This window comes from Stigmatopora nigra, chromosome 8 (assembly GCF_051989575.1).
Source record: "Stigmatopora nigra isolate UIUO_SnigA chromosome 8, RoL_Snig_1.1, whole genome shotgun sequence".
Classification (NCBI taxonomy): Eukaryota; Metazoa; Chordata; class Actinopteri; order Syngnathiformes; family Syngnathidae; genus Stigmatopora; species Stigmatopora nigra.
This window is the reverse complement of record NC_135515.1, coordinates 11,826,774-11,840,013: the sequence shown is the minus strand read 5'-3', so window position 1 is coordinate 11,840,013 and position 13,240 is coordinate 11,826,774. Positions and strand designations below refer to the sequence as shown.

At 38.5% G+C, this 13,240-nt stretch overlaps 1 protein-coding gene across 1 annotated transcript in view; it reads left to right on the top strand.

The window, feature by feature from the left end:
- Positions 1-885: 885 nt before the first annotated feature.
- pde2a (phosphodiesterase 2A) overlaps positions 886-13,240 on the top strand; it is a 165,865-nt gene continuing 153,510 nt past the window's right edge. The window contains exon 1 of the mRNA XM_077723204.1: positions 886-1,199. Within this exon, the coding sequence (XP_077579330.1) occupies positions 1,141-1,199 (59 nt within the window). The 5' untranslated portion in view covers positions 886-1,140. The remainder of the gene's footprint in view (positions 1,200-13,240) is intronic.

Genomic DNA, 13,240 nt, shown 5'->3' with positions numbered 1-13,240 from the left:
AAACATATCTAACAGGAATAGCACAAACGCAGACTGACAGGGATACAACACGACCAAATCAAGGCAAAAATCCCCCAACCCAACGTACAAGAATGAAAGGTATAAATACACACACAAGGACTGATTACAAATCACACACACCTGGCCGCATAAGGAAAGGGGAGCCTGGAGGGACACAAGAGGTGAGAAGCACACAATGACCCGGAAAAAACACATCCACCCAAAAGCCCAACAAAAGGTGACATTAATAAGAGAAGCAATTTGCCGAGGATGAGTATTTACTCATGCCCCGCGATTGGCTGGCCACCGATTCAGGAAGTCCCCCATCTCGTTCCCAAAAGCCAACTGGCTAGGCTCTAGCACCCCCGCACCCTTCTGATGAAAAGGGGGTTCAGAAAATGAAGGAATGAATGAATGATTATATGAAAGTCCTTATGTTTCAGAAGAGTACCCATAAGGGGCTGTCTTTTAAGCATGTGTGTGGTTGAAAGATCATAAAGAGCATAACCACCGGACCTTTGAACTGCGAAATTGGCACACACTCAAGTGTGAGTCAAGTGCAACAAGTGGTTTAATGAAAAGCTGCCGGCACTAGGCGAGTAGTAGCGCAATGTTCAAATCCTGACCCACATTTATGTATATTTAGGATTACAGGAAATTGGAATGATAGCACTTTTCAGTTCCACTCAAGAGTTAGCTTTAGGGGGCTCTTATCTCCGTGTTTTTTTTTTTATTTCTATTTTCTAAATATATATTCCATCAAAAGTGAGTGGCTCTGATTTGACAGTCTAGTGGGGGTTTGTTGACGCGTCCACGTAGCCAGGAACGTCTCTCCCACTCCCTCTCCTTTTCCTCTCTCTCTTGCTATCGCTCAACCCCCCTCTCTCTCCCACTCATGATGTCCTCCTGCACAAGCGTTCAAGTATCAGGAAAGCCGTCTCGTCTAATCCACCGTTCCTCGTGCTGGAGAGACAACAGTCCCTGAGAAGGAGCGGACCCCGGCAAAGAGGCGAGCCAAGCAAGGACGACACACAAACACACCCATTTGCACATCGAGCATCGTCCCCTCCATCCTTTTTTTTACACCCTACGCAACTGCAGTTCTTTTGGGTCAAGAGGGGTGGCGAGGCAGGATGCGCCATGGGACAAGCGTGCGGACACGCGCTGCTGTGCCGTAGCCAACCGCCATCCACCGACATGTAAGTCAGACACTGTGTTTGTTTGTGTGCCGCTGCTACTTCCTCAGACTGACTCGTGGAGAAGGCACATGGTGGTTGTGGTGGTGGTGGAGTGTTCACTTAAAACAGCTGGCTGGCTGTCGTTATTCCCCCTTTTGACAGCAGCACCATGTGAGCTGTGAGGGCAGCTGTCAGCCCTATAAACCCTCATTTATGATCCCTCAAATACTCCCACAACATCGGCTATGTGACTGTCACTTTCAGCAGTCCAGCATGTTTTTTAACAGTAGTTCAGTATTAAGATTAACGTTCAAGGATTAAACATCAGTTGGTCCAACGTTAATTCCTTTTGGGACAGTGATCGCTACTGTGGAAATCTATTCAAAAGTTGACATTTAAGACCTATGGCACTTTATGGAGCAAATGATTATTGTTTCAATCATTAGAAATATTATTATTCATTATTGTATTTCTGCTCATCTCATTTTATCTCATTTTATGAACCGCTTTATCCTCATTAGTGTTGCGGAGGGTGCTGGAGCCAATCCCAGCTGTCTCTGGGCCAGAGGTGGGGGACAAAGGTCTACCATGCACACTCACAAGCATACTTAGGGGCAATTTAGAGTGTTCAATCAGCCTACCATGCATGTTTGTGGAATGTAGGAGGAAACCAGGGTACCTGGAGAAAACAGATGCAGGCCCAGGGAGAACATGCAAACTCCACAGAGGTGGATGTGTCCTGGATTTGAATCCAGGTCCCCAGAGTTGTGAGGCCAACGCACTAACCACTCACTCCGCCGGGCCATTCCTGCTAATGTATACATTCATTCATTCACCAACCATACAGCATATCCATGGATTGTGGGGTTGCTGGAGCCAATTCCAGCTGACTTTTGGGCGAAAAGACTACACACTAAACTGGTTACCAGCCAGCCTTAGGGCACACAGAGAGACAGACAACAATCCCCACTCACAATCATGTGCCACCCAGCGGGAATTGGTCCCATGCTTTCCCACACCAAAGTCACAAGTTTGAACCAATACACCATCAGGTGGCATTTATGAATACCAAAGAAATAAAAGGTTCATTTCAAACTAAGTTGAATTGAAATCAATAGAAATATAAATACACATTGCTTATGGCTCAGTTAACTCTTTACAGTTATTTTTATTTACTATTTTGGATTCAACCCATTGTGTGATATTGAACGCAATAGATGTCCACGGCATTTAAACTGCTCAACTCTAAATGTTTTTTTAGCGCAATTGGCAGCGCTTATTCATACATTTACACCTTTTTGCAAGCTGCTTTTCCTCACGAGGTTCAGCCAACAATAGGCGCAAGTCGTGGTACAACCAGAATTGGTTGGCAGTCAATCAGAGGGCACAAGCAGACCAACCATGAGAAGTTTTGTCTCAATGTGCTCTGTGTTTTCCTGGCAATATATTCAGGGTGTTCCCTGCATTCTACCAAAAGTTGGCTGGGAGGAGCACCAGCACCCTCTCGACCCTTGTGAGCATACGCGCAACAGAGTATAAACTAATGGCCTTTATTAAGCCATTATTTTTTAAAATGGCAACAGGTGGATCCACAGGTTTACTGCAGATTCTGCCGTCTGTTGAAAGAGGATTAATTTTACTACCTGTCTTTAGTAAACAAAAGAAGTAGCATAAAATAAATTGAATTTGTACCTATTTGAACTTAAAATCCTTGAAAAATCTATTTAACTACATTAAGAAATGTTCTGTACTTTGCTCACGTCCACTGCACACCTGTGTGGTCCTCAACATTAAACCGTTCACATATAATGTATCAACCATCTGTTCATATAGGGGTTCAAACTATTCTATTAAAATATTCAACAGGAAGATGAAGTACCTCCCAATTCTCTATAAATGGTGTATTCTCACTTACTTTGAGGTTTCAATTGTTGGATTTAGAGCGCCAGTATCACAAATACATAAAAGTGTGACGTTATGTTGCACTGGCATTTTTGTTCACGATCAAAACACAGTGCAAGTTGTTGGAGATTAAAATAGTTCAAATGATGCGTATATTTTATATGGGTAGTCTAGATGGGCCATTTACAAAAAATATTTTGGTCTGGGACAAAAAATAACCTAAGTAGGGTGTGAGTGCGCATAGTTGTCCGTCTCCTGCGATTGGTTGGCCACCAATTCAAGGTGTCCCCCGCCTTTTGCCCAAAGTCAGCTAGGATGGGCTTCGGCACGCCCCGCAACCCTAGTGAGGATAAAGCGGTTCAGAAAATGAATGAATGAATTTGAGTTCCTGTGTCGGAATTTGTGTTGGATCATTCCTTCAACAGTTTGCTGTTTAAAAAAATTTGTTTGTGTTACTGAATAGTGTGACTGTTACATTACAGTGTGGCATGTCTTACACTCGTCCTATGATTTGTTCCACACTTTGACTGATTGAAAGGTGTCATCGAATGATACCATGTGTGTTAACTGAACATAGAAACTAGCATAAAAGACAAGAACACTAAAATGCAGTACAAGAATGAGATCATTGAGAGATACAGTAGTCATTCATGGTCAAAAGGCCCATTGTTGGACTGGTGGTCCCAGTGAGTGATGAGGTCAGTAGCTTCAGGGTTCAAATATGAATCGACTCGAGCTCTAGCTGTTCTAGCTAGAATGCATTGTTTACACAATGACCGTAAAACATGGCTTCGTGTCAATAATAATTATCGGTCGAGTTTCCACCTGAGCGTATAGAAATGTTTGCGCTAATTATAAGTGAAACAGCTCTAAAGAAAATAGTAATGTGTATTTATTTTCATTTGGTAGTCCTGGTTGGCCTGTGAGCTCTTACAAAGGTTGGGTTAGCATTAGTTCTACTTTCCTCATCTTCTTATGCAAAGAGTCTAAGAATTTATAGTATTACTTTGTCCCACTATGCAATAGTATGGTCTGCAATCATAAATACAACTTGCTTAGAACCTCACCTGATTCCCATACTGAAAAATATTTTCAGAACGAACCAAACATTTTTAACTCGGCCGTTCCAAGCAAAGTTATTTTTGTACAAAAATAGGCAGTACATGTTATACCAGGGGTGTCTAAAATATTCCACAAAAGGATGTAGTGGGTGCAGTTTTTTAACTGACCCAGAATGGACAGTTTAACCACTTTTAACCACAACTAATTATGTTTTTAAGACTGGTGAAAATGATTCTTCTTAATGGGGTTGAAAGAAAAAACTGTACCCACTGTGGGCTTTGAGGACCAGTTTTGTATTACACAGGATTTTGTCTTAGAAAAGGGGAAGATGTATGCTGCAAACTTAAAATGTCATTTTCCTTTTCCTTTTTGTCAATGCAATTACCATAATGTCCTAGGGGGTGTGCCAAAAGCAGCATGACAACTCTTATTTGTTGTCATTTATGGAGTAGTTCGTGTGGATTGTCAAATTGAGGATATGTTTATTTTATTTATTCATTTTTACATTTTGTTAGGTTGACAATATCAGGGCAACGTGTTCAATGTTATGTTGGCAAATGCGATTTTTGCTGCTTGAAATTCTCTCGTGAAGCACCTGTTCCAAAATGAATGGAGGCATCTGCTGTGCTTCAGGTGAGCTGTCGCGATCAAAGCATGAGGATGATCAAATGCCTTTCACACTTTGTAAATACTGTATGCTTATGAGGTTTCCACGTGAGATGGTTCGATGTCTCTATTCTAGGATTTTTCAATAACCCCTCGTGGATTTGTAGAGTTGCCCTAGTTTTGCTTGCACATTTTGGGGGTTGCTCACTAGTACATTTTCAGCATCAAACCTTAATCCCCAACCCCACTGAGCAAATTTCCTGAAAAATCATGAAATGTGCCAAGTCTGACTTAACAACTAGTTTCAATATCTGATCTTACCTACTCCTCTTGAGCATGAGTTGCCTTGACTGTAAGACATACCGTATTTTCACGACAATAAGGCGCATCGCATTATAAGGCGCACCCTCAAAGAATGACATTTTTTCCATATATAAGGCGCAATGTATTATAAGGCACACTGTATTATAAGGTGCACTATATTATATGCTGCACTGTCTATTTTGGAGAAAATTTAAGACTTTTTAGTGCGCCTTATAGGAAAAAAAAGTGAAAATATGGTAATTGCTATTGACTTCCAGGTATGAAGCACTCACTACACAGTCACCTCTAGAGCCAGCCATTGTTGATCTTTTGGATTTGTTTTGTATAAAATCTTGCATTGGGGGAGGAGCTACATGATGGAAGATTTTGTAAACTAAGATGGCATCTGCATATTTAACAGTATTGTTTCAGTTCAGGCGTTTGTGTTTTTTTAATATCCAACAGTGGTGGTTTTTCGTTTTTGGTTTTCTGTTTTTTCCATATATAAGGCACACTGAATTATAAGGCGCACTGTCTATTTTGGAGAAAATTTGAGACTTTTAGTCTTATAGTCGTGAAAATACGGTACATAGAAGGTCACAAACAATTATGCTTCCATATTACTTATGAACCTATGCCGCTTAGATACACTGTGTTGGGAATCCCAACAGCCTATATATTATTGGAATATTTAATGAGAAACATATGGTATTGGAAAAACAGTTCATTTAAAATTAATAATTTCCTTCTTCGCCATGCTTTCATAATTTCATTTATTTATTATTACTACATAGGGCCTCTGCGGTTAGCACGTCGGCCTCATAGCTCTGGGGTCCTGGGTTAAAATCCAATTTGGTCCACCTGTGTGGATTTTGCATGTTCTCCTCGCGGCTGCGTGGGTTTCCTCCCACATTCCCAAAAACATGCATGGCAGGCTGATTGAAACATCTAAATTGCCACTTGACATGGGTGTGAGTATGCATGGTTGTCCGTCTCCTTGTGTCCTGCCATTGGCTGGCTACCGATTCAGGATGTCCCCCGCCTCTGCTGGGATGGGTCCAGCACCCTCACAACCCTAATGAGGTGCTTCGGAGAATGAATGAATGAATATAATTACATATTGATATTGATGCATCACCGCAATTTTATGAATCTTACACATGGTTAACATAAATAGTTTGGTTCAATGAACCCAAATAAATCCAAAACTTAATTTTCTCCTCCGAGTCGAAATGAATTGGATGTCTATCACTTTCAATGCCATGCAATAAGTTAAATACTTTTACAAAAAGTGTTACTTAGCCGTAACCTGATTCTATTGGGTTTGGGTTTGGGTTAGGGTTAGGGTTAATTTAATTTTAATTTAATTCCTTTAGCTTTAGATTTATGAATATCTTTCTAATTCTATCATAATATTGTTTAAAAAATGCCTTGATTGGCTTTCAACCAATTCACAGTTGTCTGAAATAGCCTGTAGCACCCCTGCAACCCTTGTGAAGATAAGTGATATGGAAAATGAAGGAATGAATAATCTTAATATTATAACCATAATTAATTTTAAAAAATGCCAATATTTGATCATTTTTTTCAATGACCAGAATTAGTTGACTTTTCCTATAAATCAAAAAGTCTTTAGTATGAACAATAATAGCTCTCCACTGAAGTGAGCACTGTCCAAGAAAGGGTTAAAACGTTTTTACAGTCATTATTTCCATCATGTTAGCAGACAGCCAGTCTTATGTCCTAATGGGACAAGGTGTGTATATAAAACGCCTAATAAATGTTTATATTATTTACTGGATTAGTGCCAGGAAGTCCCCCTTCCTTCTTTACACACAAACACACACACAGAAAAAGAATTTGTAGTACATGGCAGCAGCAGTTGTAACCTGATGCCAGATGAGTGGGCATATATTTGAGTGTCAATCTGACAGTAGAAGAAAAGATGCTGACATTAGCATGTTATCTTCAGTAATGGCCTCATCAATACTAAAATATTCTAAGAGTGAGAAAAAGACAGAGGCAGATACAGTAAGTGGAAAGGGTTTACACACTTTTCTTCAGAATATCACCAATTCAACAAATCTTTTGCTGTTAAGTTGGCAGTTTTAAATGTTTAAGGAAAACTGTGTGTGCACCCATTCAGTAGAAATACAAATAATTTGGCCGCAAATTATTTTAGTGAGAAACATTTTTCTAAGGACCAATAATCCCTCTACAATGCACGGATGCGCAATTGCGCACAACTCTTATTGTCCGCACAGGGCAATCAACATAAAATCCAACAGGAATTGTTGAACTACCGTATTTTCACGACTATAGGGCGCACCGCATTATAAGGCGCACCCTCAATGAATGACATTTTTTCCATATGTAAGGCGCTCTGTATTATAAGGCGCACTGTATTATAAGGCGCACTGTATTATAAGGCACACTGTATTATAAGGCGCACTGTATTATAAGGAGCACTGTATTATAAGGCGCACTGTATTATAAGGCGCACTGTATTATAAGGCGCACTGTATTATAAGGCGCACTGTCTATTTTGGAGAAAATTTAAGACTTTTAAGTGCGCCTTATAGTCGTGAAAATACGGTAATTGCTATTGACTTCCAGGTATGAAGCACTCACTACACAGTCACTTCTAGAGCCAGCCATTGTTGATGTTTTGGATTTTTTTGAATAAAATCTTGCAGTGGGGGAGGAGCTATATGTTGGAAGATTTTGTAAACTAAGATGGCATCTGCATATTTAACAGTATTGTTTCAGTTCAGGTGTTTGTGTTTTTTTTATATCTGACATTGGTGGTTTTTCGTTTTTGGTTTTCAGTTTTTTTCATATATAAGGCACACTGGATTATAAGGCGCACTGTCTATTTTGGAGAAAATTTAAGACTTTTAAGTGCGCCTTATAGCCGTGAAAATAGGATACATTGTTTTTCGGTGCTATTTTACTACGATTGGCAACTTGTCACTAAAAAATGTCAAGAAACAGTAATTTGGGATAAAACTATGATTAACACTGTGTCCAGCCAATGATATGCTGCGGTACACTTGCTAGGCTGTGTTTACTTCCGCGTCATGAGTAAATGTTAATAACATTAACTGCGTTAGTTAGGTGTTATGCCTGTTTTGCAGGGTTAGCATATAGCTAACGGTTCAAAAAGCATTATTTTTAAGATGGAATGGTTGTTGGTTGGTATCCTCACAAAGATGAACCAGTGGTGAAATTGGGTGAGAAAGGTCTCCTCTGAAAAACATCCATTGTAGCTAAAGTTGTGAGTTTTCTGATGGAAAATATTGCATATAGATAGAAGCTTCACTATCTCAAGTGACACATTCAGCAGAAAAGTCATTTGAATGAGAATGAGAAGTGAGAACGACATGTGAAAAATAAAGTAAAATATAAATCATATTTGTGCATATTCTAGTGACACTTATTAAGATCTTTTATTCATAGAAATTAATCATTAAATTTTATTATGACTATATCATTTATGGGTAGTAGATGCACCTTCTTATGGCAGGTTTAATACTGGTGTGTGCCCATAGAGAGCAATTATGATGTTGCTCACGCTGATCCTAACTCAGTAAGCTCAGGGAGGTTGTCTGTATGAAAAATTAGAGGTAACATTGCTGAGGACTCTTATCAAACAGAATCAGCAGCAAAATATTCTCAGATCATTTTTTGTTTGCATTTTTCATGCTAGTTACTGACTTGTTTACAATGTGTATCTTAATCATACCTGTCAACTTGTACGTTTTCTACATATTTTATAGTTTTTTTTACCATTTCAAATCATGTACGCCGTACACTGACTTTTGTACGGGGAATTATTTTTATTTTTTTTAAATTGCCAATATTTATGAAAACCGATCTCAACAAGACCGTTTTGGCTAAAATCCAGATAGTCTTGTGGGCTTGTGGCCAACGGCGCTACTGTCATCGATCCTTACTATTGTCACGGTATACCAGCAAAAATTATCCTCAAACGTATGTATTTTTTTAGCGGTGCGTACGGCAATATCGATAAAGAAAGACATGCGCATGCGTAGATACATAGAGTAAATATCATGGAAGCAAGCATGGAGGAGCCACCTAGTAAGAAACGAGTTACCGCGAGTAAACATGCGTCGTACGGTGTTTGTACGTTTTTTGGGGGGGTTTGTACGGGAAATCATAATCATTTATAAGGGCAGTTATCGGCAGAGGTTGACAGGTATGATCTTAATTATCAGTTCACGTTTAGTCCATACAGAGTTATCCACGCCTTAACACAAATGAACACAAGTCATAGTTTAATTGCAAATTCAGCCTTTAGTTCAAATCTGGGCAATCCGGTACTCGAGGGTGACTGTGGGTGCAGGTTTTTTTCCAACCGATCCAGCACAGACACTTTAATTTATTATAATTCTGTTGAAATAAGAAGCACCTGACTGCAATCCACTGAGTGTACTTCTAAGTTACCAGATTGGTGGAAACGTTACCTCTTGTGGGTTGGAACGAAAACCTGCACCCACTGCGGCCCTTTGTGGAATTAATTACCCAGGTCAGCTTCGGGTTCTTTTGTCAATGAGAGTCAGCATGTCAAGTGTTCAGAAAGGTATTAATAACTTTAAAAACGGTGGTTAGTATCCACAATGGACAAAGCAAATTGCAGTATGGAGTGGAACTAATTCTTATTGGGAGAATCTTGCCAACACAAGTGACCCCTATTTCAACATTTACTGAGAAAACATCTCTCATTTTCTGTAGCACTGACATTGTTGGGAGCTAGAGCATATCCTATCTGATAACAATTGATGACAATAGAATACCAATTAATCAACGAGCATATGAAATTTGTTTAGCATATGGAAAATCACAGAGTGCACTCTCGACAAATATTTATAAACTGCAAATTTTGCACTATTGCACATTTGATTATAGGATTTTTGAATAAATATAGCATGACCCAGTGCATCAGTGGTTAGCATGTCGGCTTCACAGTTCTGGGATCGAGGGGTTGATCCCAGGTGGGTCCTGCCTATGTGGAGTTTGCATGTCCTCTTATGAGTTTTTTTCTGGGTACTCGGGTTACCTCCCACAACCCAAAAAACATGCGTAGTAGGCCGATTAACACTCTAAATTGTCCCAAGGTATGAGTGTGAACTGTTTTCCGTCTCTTGATCCCCTGCGATCTGCTGGCCGCCAAATTAGGGTGGATAAGCAGTTTGGAAAATACATAAATTTACGTATCCTCTTCAATTCTACACAGCTCAGGTTGGTTTCAACATTGCCTTTTTCCTCCTTTTAAAACAAAATTACATAATGAGGGCATAATAATATCATTAGGACTTATAATGTTCAGTTTTATTTTTGCACCCACCCAATTACTGTCTCTATTGAAAATCTCACCCAACAACAATGCCAAACGTGTGCATTTATTTTCTTATCAAAAGCCAGACACAATGTTCATCTAAATTAATTAGGATCCACCATTTTTTCCATTGACAAGATACCATTTTGTGAATTGTAATGAAGGCTCAACACGTATAAAAAGCTATCCCAACGTGAACCTTCTATCTCAGACATCTGATTCAATTAGGGAGTGTCATAGTTTGGTTTTGGCAAATGTTGCAGATTTATTGCTGTTGAATCCAGAGCAGGGGACTAAGTAATGATTTAGAATTAAAAGGGCAAGAATAAGATAGTAAAACAGATCAATAATGTCTTGCATGTGTGAATGGGGTGGGGAGTCCTGCGGTGTCACCAGGAAATTAGTTTGACAGCTTCCAGGGACCGAAGATTCAAGCTCCAGAAGCTCTTGTCATCTTTCTAATCTGTATGGACAGTTGACACACAACAATGTGTTTATGTTGGGGTGTCCATTGCAGTGTACGTCTCTGACATGTGTATGCTTCTGTAATACATGAGTGTAGTTTTTCTCCCAACAAACAAATAATTAACTGTGAGAATGCTTTAAAATTAGATTTTGTTTTGATTTTCTTTGCTAGTTATATGTAATGTACAGTGATTTGTGTTTACTACTTTGAGGTTCTATTTTGATTTCCCAAGATAGGACTGACTCAGTTATCACGAGGTCTTAGATCTACTTATTGTGTTGTTTTGGAGATGTTTATTTTAAATAAAAATGACACAGTGTGATTAAAACAAGCAACAAATTGGATTTGACATCTGGCTTTTTAACATGGTGTTTGTTTGTTTGCTAAGTATTTCTTGTGACAAGGCCTTATTGTCATTGCTAGATATCTATGTTGTTCTTTGAACCGGTGTAAAGGGTGACATTATTTTAGTCTTGAAAGCTAAGTGGGTCAAAGTGCATTGCAGATTTCTAGTCTATTGTTCAGGAACTCTTCAGGTAGTGATTTACAATTAATATTCATTGACGCAGCCGCTGATAGGAAGGAGATTAAAATGACAGCCACTATCAGGAATACAATATTTAATTTAAATCGAAAGGGCTAAAACCTTTAACCAATGTGATCTAAATTTCTAGTTTAGATAGGAAATATCTATTGTAATGTATATTCTGATGTTGATAGTTTAGTTTTTTTGCATTGTAATATATGCATTTAAAATTATAATTTAGTTTTAGAGTATATATGTTTCCACTTATTTGTTGTGATAGTTACTGTAATCTTTTGAGAATAAGCCCAACTTTTTCCAAAATTTGAACCCTATGGCTCCTAGTCAAATGTGGTATCTACATTGTGTGAAAAGTTTGAAAATTACGGAAAATATGGTGTTATCTATTATGTTCTAAACACTTTCTTCAAGCAGAATTTCTGTCTCCCTCTCATCCTGACCGCTGGGCTTTTTGTTATCGATTGTGCTTTTAGATTGACTAAGATAGAGATATGATGGGCTCTAATGCTGGCCTTTGGGATATTTAGGAGTATTGTGAGGCCTCAAGTTACAATAGAATTAAGAAGTGGATTGCATCTCCAAACTCCACTACTGCTTGTAGCAGTAGTGGAGTTTGGAGATGCAATCCACTTCTTAAATCAATTTTTGCACTCCTCTAATTTCTTCAGAAGTAATGCAATAGTACTTTTTCTCTCTTTTCCAACTGGGTACTGCAAATGTAACATGCCTTACCTGGGACTTGACTCTTTTTTTATAGACAAATTCTCGCTACAACGCGAAAATACAGACAGTCATTCCACATTTGCAATGAATTTAAAGGATTCGGTCTCAGAAATGTTGAATCCTCTGTTTTCCTCAGTTATTTTTCTCTTTTCCCCTTGGGGTCTATGGCCCATCACGTAGTCGCCGGTTTGTTTGCAACAGTGACATGCCCGGCTGATAAATGTGTCGCAAGTTATGATGCTAATATCCGTTGAGAAAAATGTTTAAATTTAAAGTTTATTCTACACATTATTTTCAGTGTTTATCCTAGAACATAAACTATATTAAAACAAAAAATACACTTTCCAATTTTAAACATTTTTAAAAAGCTCCAGAAAGTCAGTAGGGCAGCACTAAAGAGTAAAAAAAAAATTCCCAATTTCTATTTAAAAAATATATATATTAGCGCTTCTGTATGTATATTTTTGATTTTAGATTTGATCACTTTTGTCTGTTCACCCATAATAAAGGATAAAAGAACCAAACTTCATGAATGTTTTTGTGACAAAGAAGTATCTGTTCCAGTCACTCTATCATAGAGTGACTGGAACAGATACTTCAGTTATTTCTACAACAATCACAATTGTAGAAATAACTGGAAACCCAAGAGACCCATGACATTATGGGTCGTTCTTCAAGTGTATGTAAGCTTTTGACCACAACTGTATATCACACAAACCGGCTTTAATCTTGGAATAATTAAACCCAAAATGAACAGCCACAGTGGGAGTACACTAAACTGCCATGTGGCACATTTTAACGGTTTCAGCCTTTAAAGAAACTCCTATTTACCATTCTTTATGTCTAAGCAGGTGAACAGGACAGTTTTTAAAGACTAATGCTTTTCATATAACAAACACTATTCACAAGTATTCTGCATTTTTACACTATTGTTTGTTACTGTGATGTCCTTTCCATAATGATGAAAGAAAAGAAAATACCCATGAATCAGAATTGCATGTTGCTGTTTGTACACAGAATATCATCTCCTCGGAATGTATAACTTCATATCATCTTTGAAATTAACAAAAGCCTGCTTCGGCTTATCACTTGATTTA